Source organism: Agrilus planipennis, unplaced genomic scaffold, assembly GCF_000699045.2.
Source record: "Agrilus planipennis isolate EAB-ADULT unplaced genomic scaffold, Apla_2.0 scaffold201, whole genome shotgun sequence".
NCBI classification, from domain to species: domain Eukaryota; kingdom Metazoa; phylum Arthropoda; class Insecta; order Coleoptera; family Buprestidae; genus Agrilus; species Agrilus planipennis.
In genome coordinates, this window is record NW_020439103.1 from 114,119 (window position 1) to 137,210 (window position 23,092).

The following is a 23,092-nucleotide window of genomic DNA, read 5'->3' on the forward strand; positions in this document are numbered from 1 at the left end:
TGACGTCATCAAAGCTTCATGCAGGAATGCAAAGAAGTGATACACTAATAACCATTTATTACATGCATGCTTTGATTATTTGTTTCTATTAAACATTTTAGATACTATACAAACGCACACTGTTCATAAAACGCATCGTCTAAAGCACTATTACAGAAGTCACAAGCCTATTAGAAGAAATCAACTAATTACAGCTAATAGAATTAAATAATACCTGAAAGTATTTAATATAAAGCGACACTGAAAGACGTACACAGCAGGACGACACGGCATACTATAATTATAGATGAGCAATCGGCTTTACGGCCTCGGGCAAAATCGGCTGAAATGCAAAGCCACCAATCCTGACATCGAATATTGCTTAGGTATTTCAATAATCCTCGTTATTCACAAAAGAAATGCTTATTATATTGATGACCTAATAGTACAATAAATGCGAAAGGTTATGGTAAAATCGTATTTTTGTTTGAAATCCTAAAGATTTGATTGAATGTCAACAAATTGAATGTTGAAGATGAATTAGAAAATTGACACTACAGTTAATTGCATGCCTATAAACAAACAAGAAATATTTCATATATTTTCGGTATTTCTCTGTTTAAATTAACTTAATATTTTCTGTTTATTGTTCGTCTAGCGCATATTTCAATAATAAAAAATCAATCTAAACATAATCCATATAAATATTCTATAATTAAAATACAGTGATTAATAAAATAACTTCCAAGATTTCTACTTGACTGCTTTATTTTGCCACTTTACTTGTCTTTAATAGCAGATAAAGTTATTAGTCAGTTATTTGTCGATCTAGACCTTGCTAATGGAGACTGGCGGTGATGTTCAGAACTAGGACCATATTCAGGAGCAGTCCTGGAGAACTTTGAACTATCCCGAAACATAATTACACATTTTTTTTAAATATGCGATTATTTAGCTACTACACAAGAAGCGGAAGACAAAAACTGTCTTACCCGAAAATTTTTAGAATGACCTTTCTAGGTGTTAAATTACAAATATGACAAGATCATATTGCCTACTAGATGTATTTGGAAGGGTTTTCACTTTAGTGGTATGATTACCAAATCTCTGTGTGAGGAACAGCAAGTGGATACTGTTTATGTAATACATACAAACAAATACGTACTTACACATGTATAATCTTTGAAGTTGAAACTTTGTAGCTTGAGTTTAACTGCAGTCAAGACCGCCTTAGACAATGTTACCCATACAAATGAATGCTCAGTATTATCTGTTTATATTCATCTGTTTCATTGAACAAGAAAACTTCAAAGTAACCGGCATGTTAGTCCTTCCGGTATTGAACACAATCTTTAATGCGGTGTCACGATACGGTCCATGCAATAGAATATTTCCTAATTTTAGCGACAAAAAAAAGACAAAATTGGCAATTGTTTCCATTTATCGTGGATATTATGAAAAGAAGACAGTTGACATTTTAACAAAAGTGGTCAAATTTAATTACAGGTACACTTAAAAGAAGAGGAAGAAACATCATCAATTAACACATTAATGTATACAATGAAGCTTTTAAAAATAGAGATATTCATATTTTTTTAAAAAATACTTGTACGGGTGCGAAACGTCGACGGTGGGAGCGGCAGAAAACTAAAGGTCATAAGCATTCGAAATGAATGATGAGAATATCGTAGATAGAGAAGGTTAGAAATGAAGAGGCATTAGAAGTATCAGTTGAAGTCAATAAGAAAAAGGCGAGATAGGTTGGTAGAACACTTTTTCAAGCATGAAAGACTAGTTAGAGACATATTAGAAACAAGAAAAACAAGATCTAGGATTCTTTTTTCCTTTTACTGTACAGAACCCCTAAAAAATGACGAGCGGGTGCAAGTGAAAACGAATTATAGCTTCATTCTAGGTTAGATGTCAGATGTGGATCATGATCTCGATCACTTTGGATTTCATTAGCACGCCGTAGACAATTGTGGTATGTGTTACTAATTGTTAATTGATTACTGTTTGACAAGGTGCTTTTGCAATTAAGGATGTCGCTTGTCGGTACTGATGGCTATTGTACATTTTACCAAATTAATTTGATGGATTCTCACTAACACTTACCACTTAGTTTGGAATGGTTTTTGTCTTTGGATTTATCCAAAGTACACCAAAATTTAATCGTTACATTCGCCCACGTCATCCCGCCGGCCGGCATCGGCATACGGATTTGTATTCACTTAGAAAACGGAATAATTGCCGGGCTGATAAAAACTTTAATAAAGTTAAAGTCGCAAGAAGTTTTCGGAATGGTCTTGTTAAAGCGATATTATGCAGATTTCGTCTTTATTTTAAAGCGAACGGCGGCGTTCTAGCGTAGACATTCTCCTCCGTTTACCCTGTATCCCGGGACTCAAAGTTTGTATGTTTCCTTAAACTCATTTTAATATTTTTGTTGCATGAGAAACGGATATTTGCATTTCTTCGCTCTTTTCTTCTCTCTCTCTCTCTCTTACTGGGCGTCGCGACGGCATCGTTACTGTCCTTCGCTTGCTCACCGAGCGTCGTCAAACCCCCTTTTCCAACAAAATAAAAACAGTGCATCCAGTAAATTGCTAAAGAAAAGCATTCGCCTTAGCAGTCACTAAAATTGAATACAGAAATGCTGTAGCAATTACAGTCAAACAGGCATCTCTCATTGTAACTGTATTTGTTTATTCAGCAACGAAAATTAAACTCAAATAAAAATGCTAAATTGTAAAAATGTCCTGCTGGTACAACCTCATGCTAGACACTAATGAAAAATAAATTATGCCTTGAAACACAGGCGCTTAAATCTCTTATTGTAATATTAGGAATAGCGGTTTCTCCACTATTAAAATCAGTAACCGGTAACAGTAGCTACAAACAATAATCGTATTGTAATTCATGTCAAGTCAGTTATTAATCTATTTAAATGAATATTAGTGTCTATGCGAGAGGACATTAATGTGATATCTAGCGTCACCCTGTCGTTATCCATGTTTCTCTGTTTCTTCCTTGAATGACTGTATTCCATAGATTTTAATTCAGTTCTCTTATGTTTTTATTTCGTCCGTTTCACCTGTCTCTTCCTAACTTCCACCCACCATCATCATCATAAGGTCATTAGTCTTAAGGCTGGTTGAACACGCACTTCTACTCTTTCATATCCTGAGCTAATCTTCGCATTTCCCCAAAACCAGAACAACCTACATCCTTAACTAATCTAGGTCTACCTTTACCCCTCCTAATTCCCGTTTCTGCCTATAATATGTCTCTGACTAGATCTTCATTCCTGAGAATGTGTCCTACTAACCTATCTCGCCTATTTTGCATGAGTCCTCTGTTCTCCTATTCTTTCTAATACCTCTTCATTTCTAACCTTCCCTATCCACGGTATCCTCATCATTCTCTTGTAACACCACATTTCGAACACTTCTAACCTTTTCCTTTTTCTTTTTCGAATTTCTAAATTAACCGATGCCACCAACCAATTCGCTTTAAAGCAACTTGCACTATAAAAGGAGTGGAAGTGAGTGTTCTTCTACCAACATGATTGACCAAATAAATCTTCTTTTAGATCTTTTGAGGGTTCATATATTATATATATCGCGATAAATTAAATTGGGATTTGTTGGTGTGATTCAGTCAGCCTTTAGATTTACGCAATGCTTTTATATACGACTGCAACTGCAGTATTGTTTTCTAATCCTTTTTATAAAACGTTTCGAATAATGTTAAAGGGTCGTTATTATTATATACTCTTAATCCTTGTTTGATTTGCTCTGCTGTCAAGCATTTCGTTTTGTATCAACATTTCTGTTTCGATTCATCGCAAACAGGGAACAAAGAACAGACATAAAGAGAAACAATAAAAACAGAAAATCGGAACTCCGATTGTGTAAAGAATCTGCTTACTCGAGTTTCATTTACTAGATGTCAAAAGTTCCACGTTCGTTTTCTGCATCGCCGATTTTCTCATTATTTGTAAAGTGTCACCGATCGGTGTCAGACTAAAAAAAACTCAAGTCTAAACGGGACCGTTTCGTTTTAAAATGAAAAGAAAATCCCTTAAATTTTACACATAAATACATTTAAAAAATGAAACAATTTTCTACAAACCTGTTGACAATTTTGTAACATGTTCTTTAAAACTAAAATTATTTTTTTTAATGGTGCTTAGTGAGTTAACTAATAACATTCTTTTATCAAATATAAATAGTGATTCTAGTATCAAATCTGTATAGTCAGTAGAGTCCGATCCCTACTAGTGACAGTCAATTTCAACACATCTTGCACAAGTCCGACGATTTCGAAGGCGAAACGCATGGTCGTTCGTGGAACGAAGGGTCGCTCAACCGATTCATCGCACATTGCTTGCGCGGTGCAACGGTCGGAACGTTCGAGTCCTACTGTTTCAAAAGCAAACCGAAAAGAGCTTTATACATAATAAAATATTGTTATTGTTGAAAACCATTTATCACTCTGTATCTTCTAAGCAAAGCGGCTTTCCAAAAATTGTCACAATATGCATAAAATAACGTAGGGAATAATCATAGTTGAACAGGGTAATGCAATCACAACCTGGCGCATTCACCATTTTGTAAATAAGTAACTCGAGGAAGTTTTTGTATTTACGAAAAGAAACGAGAAAGATTTCTTCCTTTCCTTTACTTTCATTCCATACTATTGGAATAGTTTCATGTTTATAAAAATTCAACTAATGAAAACGAATAAGGGTACATCGATAATAATACCAAATGATTTAGAGCAACATATACTTTCACTCCAAAATTTTTTGTTTCGGAAATACAGTTACAATGTATGTTGATGTATGCCCGTATGTATATACATATTCAGAATGTCGCGTTTCTTTTGTTTGGAAAAGATATCAGAGCTTTTCTAAAAATAGTTTTATTTCAATGCACTTCGAGCAAGTGGACGATAACTGCATGCTCTTCTTTTTATACTTTCACATGCTGTGCAGCATTTGTAGAGGGCAGATAAAGTGAAGTGCTACCATATTCGATTCTCCGTTTAGTAGTCCAGCTTGCTGTTTGCCGAAGGCATCAAATTAGACGTCCCTTTTCACACAGAACAACGGGTTGTGAACACAAGTAAACTTTACCTTTAGCAGTTCGCGGACATGCTGTAGATTTCGCTCGGAATACCAATGGGTATAATCAGAACAACATGGCGTCATTGTACCTATATTACAAGTTCACAGTTTTTTGACGAAATGTCAACAATAAAATCGCTTTAAAAGTAAGGCTCTGAGCCTAAAGATTCCGTACTAAGAAACCCGCCTAAATTTAGAACAACAACAATGTCCAGAATTCATATCAATCTTCTGAAGTAGTAAGTGACATTTGAAGGTATTTTTTCTGCAAAAAGGTTTTCTAGTTCAAAATGATTAAACAGTTCTCTGAGTTCCAGCTAAATGCTTGTCTTAGTGAAGCTAATGATGAAAAGATTAACAAAAATTTGTAAATTTACTCTTAGACGATTGTAATAAGCATCTAATTTTAGTTTAGTAATACTTTATAGTTTATGGTGGCAATACTGAATTTCTCTTTCAAATTGGCGTGAATTTTAAAACTGATTCATGCGGACCGTTCACAATTCGTTCGCGGCACACAATGAAGCCCGCGGGCCTGGGGTTGACAATTCTCTTTTAATCATTAACATTCCTCTATTAAGTAACCTATTTATTCGTTCTCTTGTCAGTACGTGTAGATTGAACTAGACGACGCGACGTAGTCCTTATATTTTGTGAGAGAAAGTCGGGGTTGTTTTGTGATAGAAATAATTAGATATCTTACCTCTCAATTCTTACATTGACCAAAATTTATAATTAAACTTTTCTACCAGGTGTCTCACAACACAATAAAGGTTTTCATTATTTACCTTAATATCCCGCATTAATATGTAAAGCTAGGTAGAAGGTGTATATGGCACATTTATCTTCAAACATGAAAGAAGAAACTCAAAGTGTTTGGAAATAAACAGCTCTGGCTTTTTGTAGAGGTATGGTAAACGATTTTATTCATACAACAGGTTTTATTTCGATTACACAAACAAAATCTGCTATTTCGAACAAAGCTGTCGTTTGGGATTTAGTTACTTTGCGGATGGAAGCCTTTCGCTATCCGAATAAGTTTTGTTGTGGTTCAAAGGCGGTAAATACAAATATATCGACGTTCGGTTGTGGTATATTTTCGACAATTGTTTCGCCATCGCGGACACCGTCATTATTGTCACCCGTGGCCATTGTTCCGACTATCTCTTATACATTCTCTACCTCTTTCTTTCTTTGTCTCTGTTCCCATCTTTGGCTGCGGGACCAACATTGTTCCAAGTTTCCTTTGACGAGTAGGCTTTCATCTTAATTAATAACGGAACAAAGTCATTACTATATCTGAAGAGCGACTTCAATGAACCAGAACAGGATGTCGCGAATAAAAACAATGGCTTAGTCATTCGAAAAGAAAACTTTGGGCAGGAAGGGAGAGAAAACTTCGACAAAGACAATGTCACCTCGGTTTAATTTAGGTTTTCAAATGGGAACCGTTTCAATTTGGGTTGATTAAAATTATTAATGGGTCGCTTCTGTCTAACCGATTCCTTCTTGTTCCTTTAATGTCGACATTAACGCTCTGTTACTGTCCCGTTAATGAACGCAAAATTACCTGCCAATTGGCACAACGAGATTCCAAGGGAGGACGTATATTAGAGAGGACAATAACAGGAATAATATTACTATATCATGCTTTTAGCAAGACGCTTAGATGAGGCTAAATCGGTGCATAAAACGGACTGCTCTTTGCACCAATAAACTGCATGGTTAAAGAATTTTAAGTTCAAAACCATCAAATTTCAAGTCTAAATTGAGATTTATTAATTATTAATTTTCATCCCTCTAGAGGTGATATCGTTAAACCAGCTACTAAGGCTAGAAAAGACAATCACTTCGACCAATAGGATTTCATAGTCCTTGCGTTACGATTTGGCGGTGAAGGACAATTGCAACGATAAATACGAATTAACAAGGTGCATTCAAATAAAACTTGCATGAATGACAAAACATAATAAAATGACAAAATTCATCATTTGTTTTTAAGAAATTCAACCCTGCATTTTACAAAACAACCAGAAGAAAGTCGATTTGCCGTTATTATTATTACAGTTAACGACCCTTATAATAGTTAAAGAGCATTAATGCTTCCAGGAAAACACCGCCAAGTCAATAATAAGTACATATTTAATGTGACAATATTATTTTTTTTTTTTGAAGCATGTATTATATTATGACGGGTTTCGAATTGGTACAGAGATGTATTTAAAATTGACGATCATTTTTCTTTCGATCGATACTTCTATATTTTGAAAATAAGAAACTTGGTAAGCCGTTGTTAAATTCACGTTTGCAGGAAGCGCGGGAAATCCTGCCAAAGTGACGCGAAATTCAAGTTTCTGCAGATTGCAGATAAGCAGTACAAAAATATTGTGGTTTTCATAAAAAAAAACTTGAAAGATGAGAATTCGAGCCTTAAGGGAACCTAAGTCTCCGAGTGCTGCTGTTCGAAATGGGAGCAACTTAATCCACTTTTTATCTGGAGGAAGAGGAACAGCTTGAATGACAGAAATATTCTTATCTTTTCAAATTTAATTTAGTTCTTTTTGAAAAGAGGATAATCTAATATAAAAATAGAAGAACCTTTTCATATTCATATGAACATTTTTCTTCACCAAAGGGTCCCTCACTATATAATAATAAGTTCTAATGCTAATAATATACATTTACATATCTGTAGTTCCTAGAATCAACATAAATCCTGATTTTTTTAATATATTTTAAACGACATTCTTTTCTATTACATTGAAGTAGAAGCCTGAAATAATAATACGTTATAGGACAATACACCTTAATAATGTTTGNAATCAACATAAATCCTGATTTTTTTAATATATTTTAAACGACATTCTTTTCTATTACATTGAAGTAGAAGCCTGAAATAATAATACGTTATAGGACAATACACCTTAATAATGTTTGATATTACTTACAATGTAAACTTTCAAACACTTTCGGAAAAAGATATTTTGGGAGAGCTACCCTACATAGGTTTCGCTTTCCCGTTTTTTTTTTATGAATAAGTATTCCTACAGCTTCCACCTTTTTTTTTGATAAACATTGATTGATATTTTACGTGTCACAATGGAGAAGAGTTATTTTTGACTGTCAGGAAGTATCCTGAAGTATTTATCCATTTCAATTACTGGCGCGTTAGAGTAAAGAGAAAATTCTATAGCTTTTCGAGGCGGTTTGACACAAATGAATATTTGTTTGAAGTTCCCGCCGAACTCGGCGACAATTGAAATTCGTTGCCATTAAAATAAGTCGGTGAATTTATTAAAACTTTCAGATACTTACCGTCAGCGAAAGACTTCTTCGAGCCGATTCTGCGATGAAATAAGACTATTGGAAGACAGCTGGCGTACATCCAGACTGCTAATTTCTGAGTGAATTCACCTGCATCTAATTCACTCACAGTCACCTTTATTTCGACGAATATTCTATTCAGCTGAAAATCAAATGAGAGAAAATGCAATTACTAAAAAACTCGCTGCGGAAAAGGTCAAAAACTTAATAGCTCAAAATTTCAGAAACCGAATGTAAATAGTAAAACTGATACCTACATAAAGGTCCCAATGCAATCTTCTAATAATAGTAAGCAGAAAGAGAATCATCTCCACAATATGATATTGTTCTGTTTGACAATTAACAGTTATTTATTTCACAATATAAACTAACAGTTTAATAACATAGAGTTACAGAATTTTACATAAATTGGAATTTAGCTAGTAGTGGATTTTTAACGTTCTAGTTTTAGTACTCTGGGACATAACAGCAGGTGCAAGGGGAGGATACGCGGGTAGGAAAAGCATCCCCCTAATAATAGGTAGGGCAAAAACAAAAGAAAAAATATTTTGAAGTTATTTTATAAACGTGTATTGATTTTAATGTATAATTAATAACCTACTCCGCGATAAGGGTTAGTGGAGAGAAGAAGATTGGAGAGGGGGGAAGGGAGAGAGGNAGCACATTTGAGCAATGCAATTGTAGTGGATGAAATGGTCAATTTTTTCGTGCAGTACTGTACGGATTATACGTTCTTAACCGGTTAAGAGTTTGGCCAAGAATTGTCTCCTTCCTTTTCTGACCTAGTGCTGTTCTTTTCTTCTTTGCGCCGGTCAAACTGAAGGTCATATAGCTACAGAAAGTAAACGAAGTATTACTATATTTATCACTATTATTATCACTATATTTGCACCGTTAAACATATGACGTTAAATCCAAGTTTTTTGACGTTACAACCGACAATTTCAGCATTGAAAACGACACACATGACGCGTCGATTTTCTAAAGAGTTGAAAATGTCTTTTGGTGGTTTTGAATTTGTATACGGTTATGGTTTATTTAAACATACGTAATAGATCCTCTTGACATTTTCTACAAGCTTTCTCCTTGGATCAATCTGGACGGACACGTATTCTGTTGTTTTGCGCGCCAAACTAAGCTTCACTGAATTATTCAGGAATTTCAGTGTTAGTCTTTCGATCATAAATTTATCAACACGATGGTGATGTTTCGGACGAGTTTGCAGCAGAACCAACAAGATAAATTCGACGTCACCCGAAACGTATTATGTCGGTTAGTGTTCGACATGATGAAAAACAAGTTGGAAACGTGACGAACGGGAAATCATAGGAATTTTGTACTTGTAAAGAGTCCATTTGTGTTAACAAGTGAACGTATCCCTCTCCCTTCTGTCTTCTTCCTATTCTAGTGATTCCCGCGGTTTCTAAACCAGGCATATTAATTTCCGCACAAAATTCTATTCGCTTCGGTCTCCGAAGCTCGTTTTTCATTTTCATTAATCAACTATAGAAAGAGAAGCATCGCCATCGGTTTGCGAAGGAAATTGTAAAGCGAGCGGCTTGTGTGTCGGTTGCGGTGCGTTTCTTTCTATGGTTCTCCGGTCGCTTTACAGCCTTTTTGTAAGCCGGAAAAGGCACTCTTACCAAAACAGTTATTCTTTGTCCATTATACGGAGAGAGCACTTTGCTGCTTGTCGACTATCAAGAAACGAACCGAATGCAAACAGCAGCAGCACATTAATCATTTATTTCACAAAACTGGAACACTAAGTACTTAATCAGTAAAAGAAGAATGTACTTAAAGGAAAACGGATTTTTACCATTCTTAATCAATGTGGTATTAATGTTAATGTAGATCATAAAATTGGATTAATTAAAACAATAACGAAGTTCAAAATATTCAGTGAAATTGAACTGATGTTGTCCAGATTCGGGACTACAGACCGTCGCCTGTTGGGGTTGCTTCCTAACGTAACGCTATCACGACTGCCGCCCTTCTTCAGAAGTTCTTCCAACTTCAATGCTGGAAGTTAAACCTTTACCATTTTATTCAGTGATATTTATTAGACAATTTCTGTTTCTGATTGCAAGTTCGTTGTCATTATCCGAATTAATCTTCAGATGTACACTGAGTAACACATGAGTAACTATCCGAAACGAGTTAATGAAGGCTGTGTAATGGACTCTGCAATCTGCCAAGACACCTTATTTGCCCTCCTGTCAGAGTCATTTATCTGCGTGTTATGTTGATTCGATTATGTTTATATTCACCAAACATACACGAAATTATTTGAATACGTGTGTATTTACCGATTTTTATTGACGATTATATTTAGATATTACAGGTCATAATCATCATCGTCCTAAGGTCGTCAGTTTTGAGACTGGTTGATCACGCACCTCTGTATTTTCGTATCCTGAGCTAATCTTCGAATTTCCCTAAAACTTGAACATCCCACATGCTTAACTATTTGTGAACAGTAATCTAATGTAAATCTACCTCTACTTCTTTCAACTCCTGCTTTTGTTTCTGATGTGTTTTTAACTCTCCCTTCATGCATGAAAAAGTGTCCTCTTAACCTATCTTACGTATTCCTTATTGACTTCCATAGTGATCTCTGTTTTCCTATTTTTTCTAATATCTCTATCCACTGTATCCTCATCATTCGCCTGTAACACTATGTGTGTGTTCCAAAATATAACCCAGTATACTGACCAGTGTGATAACTTCATGAATCGACGCCATATTGTACTGGTGTGCCACCATATTGTACTGGCGAGACAAGTGTGACGTAGTAGTATATCAAACGGGCGTGTGTGCATCAGACTTTGAGAAATTTTTTATTTAAAGAAACTAATAACTTTTTTGGAGAAAAATTGTTGTAAACGAGCATAAACACTATTCTCAATATGGCGTCAATTTGACGTCAACGCACTGGCAAGTATTGTTCGGAACGAAGCAGCAGTATGGCGCCGATTCATGACGATTCATAGCCGTACAGCGTCGTGATCCAAACACACCTTTAACAATCTTTTTCGAATTTGTAAATTAACCGTTGGCAAGCATAGAAGTGATTTCTTTATGTTGAAGGCGACACAACCCTTCTAGTTTTTCGTCTCCTATCTTTACCATTCCTTCATTCCCTACTTTTCTTCGCAGGCGTACCAGTATTTTAATTTTGCAGGTAGGTAAATATTAAAACTGTTAATATTATTAAAATATAAAAGGAGAACATTCCAATATATTACAAAACATTTCAAAAATCCTTTAGAACATTGTTTGAAATATGAAAATGCTCTATAGGTCAATCACTATTAACTACCCATATCTCCCATATGACCACAGGTACCAACATGCTTTCATAAAACGTGGCAGCAGGTAAATTTGGTTCGTATTGTTATTGTTAGATCAGTTTACGGCGTGCTGACGAGACCCAAGGAAATAATAATCGCAGTTTCAACAGAATTTTGTTTTTTACCTGCACAACATTGTAAATAAAAGTTTCAGGTTGAGTACCATTGTGTATATAATAGAAGATAGCATAAAGGGGAGTGTTTTTGCTACAACACAATTATAGGCATTGGTGTTATTTCATTTTTAAGTGTTATGTACAGTAGCTAATTCTCGAATTTCATCCCGTGCGGTGAGTATAATGTGACCGTATGAGCATTTCGAAATTGCCGCCGAATATTCACGTTTATGCTCGAATGCGTTGGAAATTATCGTCGTTTTTCTTTTGAACGGCACGCCAGCTGCCGTCGAGGCGTGAAAATTAGCCGCGAATCTCGCAGACATTCTCGTTTTTGTCCCGGAGAATTCAAGACACGGATGAAAACCAAACGGCACCAGCAACTTTAATTAGGGTAAGTTATTTTTATGAAGACTCTCGAGTTGCCTCACGAGCTCACAACCTACTAAGTTTTCACATTTATGAGCCAGAAGGACTTATTGCCTCCGTGCGAGGATTTCATATGTTAATAAAAGGGTAGGCGTAGGAGTGAGGCAGTAGAGGTGTGCTTGAGGGCGATTAAATGAAAGAGAGAGGGTAGTATGCGAAGAAAGAGACGAGCCTCGGCGGCCTCCGTTGAATACAAAGCGCGTCGCGACGGCAACCCTCCACCTTAAAAGGGCACCTTTTATACCCCCGAATACTGCTTATAGGGCTGATGAAGTTCAGATTTATGACCGGAGATATTAAAGGAGAAATTTGGACGGCCCCGTCGTGAACAAAGGGAAGAAAATGAGAAAAAATCCAAAGGTTCGACGCAGCGAAGAAACGTTCATAGTTACAATACAATAGCTCACACGACTACTCTTTTATAAGGGACATAAGGCTTTTCGTTGCAATTTACTTTGCTGATATTCCCAAATCATCGAACATGTTTATTAAAATTACTCTTTTTCTTTTTAACAAAATTCCTAATTTACCTTTCAACGTAAATATTAAAATAACTTTAAATTTACCAAACTTTTAGAGCCTTATTTAGTTTGTTGTAAATGTCATAACAATCAAATGTTACAATTAATATTTTTAATGATACTTTGAACAAAAATATTTTTAGAAAATACGACAAATGGCGCAGTAAACGTCATCTGTAGTACGATGCTACATTTTAGGATTACGCATGCTCCAACAAGGTCCATTTAAATATGTGGATATTCTGCTTGCTGAAACGAATCCCGGCGTAGTTCACCTCAACGTGATAGGCACGTTACCATAATCAAATAAAATAATTCGAAGTGGTCTGTATTTTGTCGAAACTGCCAGACGCGGATCGCGATTTCTATCTTTTTGGATCTCATCAGCGCATCGCAGGCAGCACGACAGGACACAGACCAACTTTTACGTGTTGTCTTAACAGAGCGTTTTAGAAAATACCACAAATGGTGCGGTAAACGCCACCTGTAGTACGATGCTACATTTTAGGTTTACGTACAATTTTTTTTTTTACAATTTCCTGGTTCAAAAAAGTTAAATTAGAGACTTCAATCCAAAAAATTCAATTATCCTTTTAGCAGTCTTGTTAAAACTATTACCGAAATTTAAATTCACGATTTGCATACGTTACTGAGGACAAGCTACATCAATCCTTCTACTAATATTTTTTACAATTTAAGTATTTGGAAAGCTGTTTTTTTTTAACAATTTTGTCTTGTCGAAGTCTGTAAATCTATCCGATTAGAAGTAATTTGCATTTTAATACAACGTAGCCTTAATAAAAGGCAAAATCGGCTCCTTCATTGTACTATTTTTTCACGATATTGTGAGAGGTACATAATGTATGCATTATGCATCTATATAAGTACATAACAAACTGTGTTACTGCATGGTACTTTATGTTTGTGTTTCTATTACTACAGGTACTTCAGCCTCTTTGTTTCATACAGAGTGTCTATTGATAGACTCGTTTAAGTTTCAAACAATCTTTGAACCGCGGAACGATTCGGCGTTCGTCTTTCATTTCTCGCCGCACAAAAAAATGGATCGGTGTCTCTTTTGAAGCACTCGTGGTGGTAGTTGAAAGGCAAGGTTCTCTTCTCTAGCCAAGCTGGTGAGTGTAACGTATGTTTTCACTCATTTTGTTTAATCCCGTTGGGCCTTCGGAAGCGTGTTATATTCGAACTGTAACGCGTTTCAAAGACCCTCACGGTATACGGTCCATTTCAATCTCAATGGCCATTATAGTTCGGGGCACTCGGTTGCCAATTCCGAAGGGAAGCTTTGTTATTCCAAATCCCTTTCCACAACAACCCCCCTCTCTCCTCCTCCTACACTTATATGCGGATTGAAACGCGACCGTCAACCACCCCATCTTAGATTTCGATCGCTGGATGACGGTTTCCCATTTCTGAATAGCAATGGCATTTGACCGGATTTCAAATTGCTGTGTTGCAACCGAAGTCGCGTCCGTCTTTTTGAGTCACGACGCGGCAACGTTGCACTCCACCACTACTTTAAAATATTTATTTCGGTGTTGAGGCAGTTCTGAGAAAATGAAAGGTACATCAGAAACCAAGATCAGGTCACAAGTTGGAAAGTAATGGAGAGCGAGCCAATGGAATTGATAAGGAGTGGAACAGTGTGTGTTCCAAAATATAACCCAGTATACTGACCAGTGTGATAACTTCATGAATCGACGCCATATTGTACTGATGTGCCACCATATTGTACTGGCGAGACAAGTGTGACGTAGTAGTATATCAAACGGGCGTGTGTGCATCAGACTTTGAGAAATTTTTTATTTAAAGAAACTAATAACTTTTTTGGAGAAAAATTGTTGTAAACGAGCATAAACACTATTCTCAATATGGNATTTATTTCGGTGTTGAGGCAGTTCTGAGAAAATGAAAGGTACATCAGAAACCAAGATCAGGTCACAAGTTGGAAAGTAATGGAGAGCGAGCCAATGGAATTGATAAGGAGTGGAACAGTGTCAGAATGACAGTTTGCAAATAGATTTCGCGCCGCTGTCTCGCCAGAGGATGGCTAAATAATTGGTGTGACCGTAGGAAAAAGTAACGGAAAATGTGGCGAAAATACGACGTCACAGGCGTTGGCGTCATTGGGTTTGACGTGCGGTCTGTATTCGAATGGGAAAATAAGGAAAAATAGGAAAAATCGAAGCTCCCGGCGGAACAGCCACCAATAAACGAATGACGGAGATGGCAGAAAGAAAAACCAATAAAAAATTAAGTGATATCTATTCGATATCTTTATTTGGAAAATGATACATCTCAAAATTATTAGATTAACACATTTAGTTGGTAAATTTTACAAACTTTGACTTTAATACAGCAACCAAAAGAGGAAATAATTTGACACTAATTATATTAAGTATTAGAATTGTTTTTACGAGGTAATATGTAAATATATTATAGTCAAGTTGATTAATTATAATTTCATTCGATTATTTATTACCTATTACTTCCCTATGATATGCAGGGTTAACAGAATTAACACTGCAAATATGCAGCAACAACTAGTAGATATAAATTAGTATAATGCAGATTGTTAACTGTACTGTCAATACTCAATTTCCGTTAAGGTTAAATTGATAAATGCATTAAAAAAAATATGAGTGGGGTTCTTTGACGGTGACCCGTTTTCGCTCATTATTAAAAGACAGGGACATAATAACAGTAGTAATCACATGTCATTTCCAGTATGTTATCTGACAAGATAATATTTTTCATAAAAACGTTTTCCACTTTAGCTTTAATGTTTTATTGCGTTAATATTCTTTAGGGAGTATTTTCAAATGATATCATGTTTAAAAGAAAAATACCACTCTGTATTATTATTACTTCTACCTTCTCGTTAAACTTTTCTGGGATTTTTGCAAGCACTCGACGATATAAAGATGCTATTAAATGATTTATTGCTCTTACTTTATAAGTTCATCTTGTTCCGATGGCATCCAGTCTTCATTCAATTATAAATTGCATAACGTAAAATGGTAATATTCATACTATAAAAATTAATTCGTCGCTGTGAACGGTTACCTTTGACAGAAGATTCAATAAGGGCACCGATATAGAGCTCATTAATTTTAAATGCCCACTTACGACTCGCTCTGAAAACATACTTGTGGTCTATTAATGAGCATAGTTCAATGCATACATATAAGAAATAGTAATAATAAGTGGGTTATTTATTAAATCAACTTGTATTTTAATTTTTGGTAAACTAAAATGGTACAAATATTAATGTGAAAATTCATTCAACAGTAGCGGAAAACAAAGCGATTTATTTATTGGACGACATCCCATTTACTTCCTACAATGTTTAAATGTTATTTTTCAATTATAAATGTCTTCTAAAATTAGTTACAATTAGTTATAAAAATAATACTATTGTAATTACCTATCTGCACTTGATAATTAAATTTATCAAATATGATTTCTCAGAGGTTTGTAATACGTATTCTATTAATTTAATGCTGGGGCTAGATTCATTAATTAACCAAATATTGAACAAAATTTAATTTGTTGTATATATATTTCAAACTGCAGGCCATAATGGGATCGAAAGGTATAAAGAATTATTTTCAATTGAGCCTGCTGTTTTGTTTAAAAATGGAAACATATTATAAATGATCCGTGTATTTCTAATTGGTTCGCGATTCATTAGCTACTGTTAATTAACGTTTTTATGAGAAGAATAATGTTCAATAATTAAAAATCATCCTGGCGAAAATACCGATTTTATTTTACGAATCGTTACACTTATCAGTTAATTTTTTATCCTAATCTCGTAAGCGCTGTGGTTGATGGCTGAAAAATTGTGGTAGAGGTAATTTAGAATCTCATGGGTCATCACCATAACGTTTTGTTAATAACTGTGCGTGTTTTGCATTTCCTGCAGATATTCGAGTCTTTTATCAATGGTTATCTGACACTCTTGTATCGAACACATGGGCACACATGTATGGATACAGAGTCTCTTAGAGAGAGCTTATAAATTGCGTACTCCATTTGATAATGGTAAACCCTATAAGCCAATTTACTTTCACCGACATTAAAATTTCAAGACCGATTACGCGATGAACCTCATCAATCAAGAAGGTGGGGTGCGAGGACATAATAGCATCGACCTGCTTTGAATATCGAACAGCCTTCTCTGATACGGAAGTTGCCTGACGACTGAAAAAAGAAAACACGTGTGTCGCAAGCAAGCAGTTTACTTTAGAAGATACTCGTTTTATGACACCTCATAAGAGCATCATTTTAAACAGGCTGAAAATATAGAACTCTGATGATGTCCTAATTCCAAAAATGAAACGTTTTCATCTTTGCTAATGAAAATAAATGTATTTCTTTACGTGACGATTCGAAATGATTTGTGAATCGGCTTCTTTTATTTTTGTTTCAAAATATTGTTTATGTTTCATTGTTATAGGGAGAAGAATTCGTAATGTTGATTCTAATGGAATTTCAGTGATTCAGGATGAAACGTACGGTAAGTTTTTATTACATAATTTATTAAATATTGCAGTAGTGTACGTTATAAACGACTCGCTTCTGCTCGCTTACCCTATGTTCTATTTTATTATATAATTTTTGCAATTGTTATCCAATTAAATAAAAAAAAAATGCATTTATACAAGGTCCTGAAGTATCATCAGTTTTCCAACAGTATTCCCCTATTTACTCATTTCAAACAAGCATTTGCGGAGTATAAAATTTTGTTAAATAAGAGAAGAAAAAAGATTCTGTTTGATGAAAACATTCAGTTATATTTTCTCCTATTTCTCTATATAATAATTTCCTGTTTGTTTTATTGGCTCTTACATTAGTAAATCAATATGTCACACGATTTAGAAATTAGAAGGTCAAAAGTAGCGACAAAAACCGGAAAGTAAGTAATACCTGCGCAAAGGTTCTTCTGCGATCAATAATAAATTCAATAAGTGTCCAGAATTCAACAGATAAAAACTCCAGAGAAATAACGTTCAAATTTTTTATCTCTCCTCGTGGAAAGCAACGAATATAAAGGCAAATAATTAGGAGGTCGCTGACTACTTAGCAAGCGCAAATAGAAATCGTTGGCCAAGTTTCGTTAAGTTTATCGTCAATAAACGAAAGGCCTTCCTGCTCTATATGTTCAAGTTTACAAAACTTTCGTGGTTGAAAATTAAATGTACTACTGGATAATTAGTGCTGGATAGGAATAATTGCCGATCGATGCAAGCGTAATAACTCCAAACCACTACTATGCATTATCAGCACTTACCGGGGTGGCGAAACCGGGTTTGGGTTAAATTCTACTTGTTTGCCAATTTGCAGACGTTGAAATCATGTTGCAGAAAATACGCCACCGAACAGACTGCCAATAATGACTCATTATTTGCGTTTACCTTTGAGAACACTGAAGATTTCCGCGTATAAATCGAAAAGTTAATATATTGTACCTCTAACGGAGACTAAATGACACGTTTAACGAATGAGTCTTTAGGAGTTATAGACGAGTTTCTGCCACAAATATACACATTAATTTAAAGACCTATACAAATAAGTTTAATTGTCAGAATTGATTTCTTTTAGGCAATCCGTTACATTCTACGTTAATTTCTATCATTATTTTTGTGAAGTTTATTAGTCTACTGGTTTAAGGGTTGTGCATTGAATTCAAACCGTTAATGTTAATAAATATTATTAAACATATCGAGTATTTATCTCTATAGGGGCTTTTTATGCCATTCATAAAAGTGTATTCATATAAGTCGTCAAACCAAGGCGACAACATTTTTGGTCCTTCGAGCCGGATACATGTGAAAGGATTACCACAAAGCAAGGATTAAAATCATCCAGCTCTGTAGCAGCGAGTCCAGGACTACAATCGTCTTTACATTGGTCATTGACACCGGAGCCTGCTTTTTGCTAAGCTCCTAGCAAACCATCGCCAACCGTACATATTTCATCATCTCGTATACATTCCTCTTTACTAACAATGGCTTATCTCGATCTACTCAAGCGCAAACAAACGGATATTAAAACACGAATGACCAAACTGCGCAATTACATGACTCAAAATCTATATTCGCCGGCCGAGATCTTCTACAAACAAAGCTTGATAAACTTAAAACGCATTTCGCGAATATGTACGAATTACAAAAGGATCACCGGAATATATGCAGAAACGCAAAAAGCAAGAGAGAGAGAGGTATAAAAAATCGAAGACGACTTTAATATAGTTATCACAGATGCAGCTTGTGTTATAAGAGATAATAAGCAAAACATACCCCGATCTTTTACAACTGATAATTCACCGTTTACTCGTTCAAATGGTAGTCATCTGCCAGAAATAAAATTAACCAGATAATATGTGGTGTTATAGGCGAATGATGAGGATAACGTAGGTAGAAAAGGTGAAGAGGTATTAGAATGCATTGAGTACAGAGGACTCTATGGATGTTAATCAAAAATAGGCGAAATAGGTTGGTAGGACGCCTTCTCAGGCATGAAGGTCTAGTCAGAGACATATTAAAGGCAGAAATAGCAGTTAGGAGGGGTAGAGGTAGACCTAGATTAAATTACTGTTCACAAATAGTTAAGGATATAGGTTGTTCTAGTTTTAGGAAAATGCGAAGTTTAGCTCAGTATAGGTAAGACTGGAGGTACGTGTCCAACCAGTCTTAAGACTGACGGTCTTGTGATGATGTGATGACGAATATTTTGCATATCACTAATAACCATCTTCTCAAACATTAGAGGCTTTATGAGTTGATAAAGTCATTATTTTATTTTATTAAACACTAACTTTTAAAGATAAAGCAGAGGAAACAAATTTTATTTTATTTTTGACATACCTATCATGTTTTTTGTATTTAAGAGTAGTTTACATGAGTTACTCAGTGGTTTGTCGGACGTATTGATGGTTTACTCATGAGAGTTAGTAGTAAGTTCAATATCGCGACTAATTACTGAGTGCTCTTTATGCTCAGCCTATTTTGAATCTGACATTTCTAATGACACCTGCAGACAGTGAAAATGTATTATCCCATGTAAAGACGTGAACACAATCAGTATTACATATTATCACGTGTAATATTCCCATCATCAATATTACTGTTATTACTTTTGAAATAGTTTTATGTTATTAGATAATAACATAACTAAAGACGTACGTTTGCGGACATCGTTAGCGAGCATTACATTCTAGGATTTTCCTGCACTTAACATAACTACATCTAATACACATAGATGTTAAGTTTAATTAGAATTATCTCTGAGAATTAATCGATAATCCGATATTGTAGGTATATATGTAGGTACATAGAGAAGACCGAAAAGATCAAACATCGTAAATAATATTACATAATACATAGTATAATACGTTTTAAAGCGAAAGTAGACCTTGTTACTTATCTAACGATGTATTTGCCAAATCTGCTATCAAAAACGCCGACTTTATAGTGCCTATTATTACATGGTGGCCACAAAACTGGGAAACCCCGAAATGCCAGGGAATTTCCAATTTACTGTGCATGAAAATTTCTTACTTATTGCCCGTTTTTGAAGTAATATTCTAGAGTATATATATATACAGTTTTATCTATCATTATCAAATCAGATGTCTAGAAAATCTGGAAAAGTCAGGGAATTTAATTTCGAAATGTCTGTGGACACCATGTATTAACCATTTTACATAGAAAGGAACATAATAGCTCATTAACTACTTACTATTTGTAAAGGACGATTGACTTTACTCGAAGAAATTCTCAATAATAAGAAAATTCATAACGTACTCGCCGCTGGATGAAAATGCCTGAGCTTAACACGAGAAATCGGCGATCTAGAACGAGTAATATACATGTCAACAGGTTAGATACGTATTTTTGTGGTTTCTAAATGACTTAAGTCAAATTCTAGGGCAGTCATACTCCACAGAAACGTTTCGTTTTTCATCAGTCTTCATTTCTCCCTTCCTAACTGTCACCCTCTCATTTACATGATTTCCAAAAATAAGGTTGAAGGCGGTCATCCGCTCTACTCTTGACGACTTTACACTAGTAGCTGATAAGAACGAATTAAGTGGAAGGATAGAGAATGTTCTACGACCCTTTATTTAAGTGCTCTTTCTGTTTACGTATTATAATTTGACAGAGGTTAGATTTTTCTCTGTCATTAATGTTGGTATGTTGAACGTTTGGTACTAAAGCAAACATTTTATTGCAAAATTAGTTTTGATACTTGAAAAGTGGTGCAAAGTGTTTTATTTTCAAACTCTAATCCAATTATTTCCTTGAAATGGTTGCAGATATTAGAAATGAACATGCATTTTAAACTTTCAATATGAATTTGTGTGGTTTTCGTTAAAAATGCGCATCAGTTTTTGAAAGCAACGTATACCTACATGCGCTAAATGCATTCAGCCTGCTTCCGACCATAACTTGTTAGCATTCAAGTCCTCGTCCATGACAAATATTTGCCTGCTCCTAAATTAACACATGGAGTACGGCTTGGTAAATGGAGAGCGAGGCTATGATCGAGTTACCGTTCAAAAACAGCTTAAAATTAGATAAGTTCCGCGCTGCACGAAACGATCAATGGATATTAATGAACCTCGCATGCAGCACGTGCTCTGAATTCCCGCAAAATGCCACCATAACAAACATATGCATGATCTTCTTGTATGTAGACGATCAACACAGCAAGCTCTTTAAAAAAAAAAATGCGCTTTATATTCTGGGAATATCGAAAATTGTTTTAAGTTTGTAATTGCACATATTTATCTAATAATACAAACAAATTGAATGGAAAGTGAATAGGGTCCTTTTTAATATTCTCCTATGACACCATATCTTAAAAGCTTAACCTTTTATTTTTCTCAGCTCACACCATCCACGTTTCACATCCATACAGAGTCGTGCTTCAGACAAACACTTTCGATAATCTTTCGAATTTCGAAGATAGGTAATCGATTAATTATTATTATTGACTTTTCTACGTCTCCTTCTCTTCTTACAAATTATCCTGGGCAGAACTGCCATTCGACTACTGAAGAACTAGGGGTAGTTTTTCGAGCAGAATATACAGGATGTTCCACTTAAGGCGGTTTCGTCCACAACTCTGTTTTTTATACATTTAATAAATAAACTGTCTTTATGAAAATAGAAAGACCCATATTAAAAGATACCGTTCGATGATATAATATGAGTCGTTTCATTTGAAAAAAAAGTTATTGGTCTTGTAAAATTGTCAAAAGTAGGTTTAGATATTTTCGGTTCTGAATAACGTACACAAAAAAGACACGGTAGTTCATGCTACAACAGACTGTGGAAACCGCAGGTTTTTAACTGTAATGGTTTAGATGTTATCTAGTCTCATTAAAAAATAGTTGAATTTCTTTTCAAAAATAGTTGAATGCCTCAAAAACTAGTACATATAGGCACATGGAACTGTTAACAAAGTCGACCTAAAATTAAACAAAGGAACCAAAAATGCAAAAATAATTAAGGTGTTACATTTAAAATAGCGTCAAGAAGTAATGTGACACCCTGTATGACCCTGAAAATATTTTCTGTATATGTACAATATGATTCCGGACTACTTTTATAAAACTATTTTTTTAATTAAATGTATAATAACAGAGTTATGGACGAAACCGCCTTAGGTGGAACACTCTGTATACGTAGTACTTTCGGGATTAAGATTATTGTTCTACAATTTGTCTTAAGCCGAAAAACTACAAATAATCTATGGTCAAACTTCCACAAAGTATGGAGTATTAAGAAAATACCACAAATGGCGCGGTAAACGCCATCTGTAGTATGATGCTACATTTTAGGATTACGTATGCTCCAACACGGTCCATTTGTATGGATATCTACTTGCTGAAACGAATCCCAGCGTAGCTAATGTCAATGTGATAGGCACGTTACCATAATCGAATAAAATAATTTGAAGTAGTCTGTATTCTGTCGCAACTGCCAGACGCGGATCGCGATTTCCATCATTTTGGATCCCATCAGCGCGTCGCAGACAGCTCCGACAGAACACAGACCAACTTTTACCTGCTGTCTTAACAGCGCGTTTTAGAAAATACCACAAATGGCGCGGTAAACGCCATCTGTACTACGTTTACCGCTGTCTGCGACGCGCTGATGAGATCCAAAAAGATCGAAATCGCGATCCGAGTCTGGCAGTTTCGACAGA

The 23,092-nt window shown here is 35.2% G+C and overlaps 1 protein-coding gene across 1 annotated transcript in view; it reads left to right on the forward strand.

Moving 5' to 3' along the window:
- The window catches only part of LOC108740607 (neurotrimin-like), an 80,421-nt gene that overhangs the window by 37,633 nt on the left and 19,696 nt on the right, over positions 1–23,092 (forward strand). Inside the window, exon 2 of the mRNA XM_025977507.1 lies at positions 17,334–17,393. Within this exon, the coding sequence (XP_025833292.1) occupies positions 17,334–17,393 (60 nt within the window). The remainder of the gene's footprint in view (positions 1–17,333; positions 17,394–23,092) is intronic.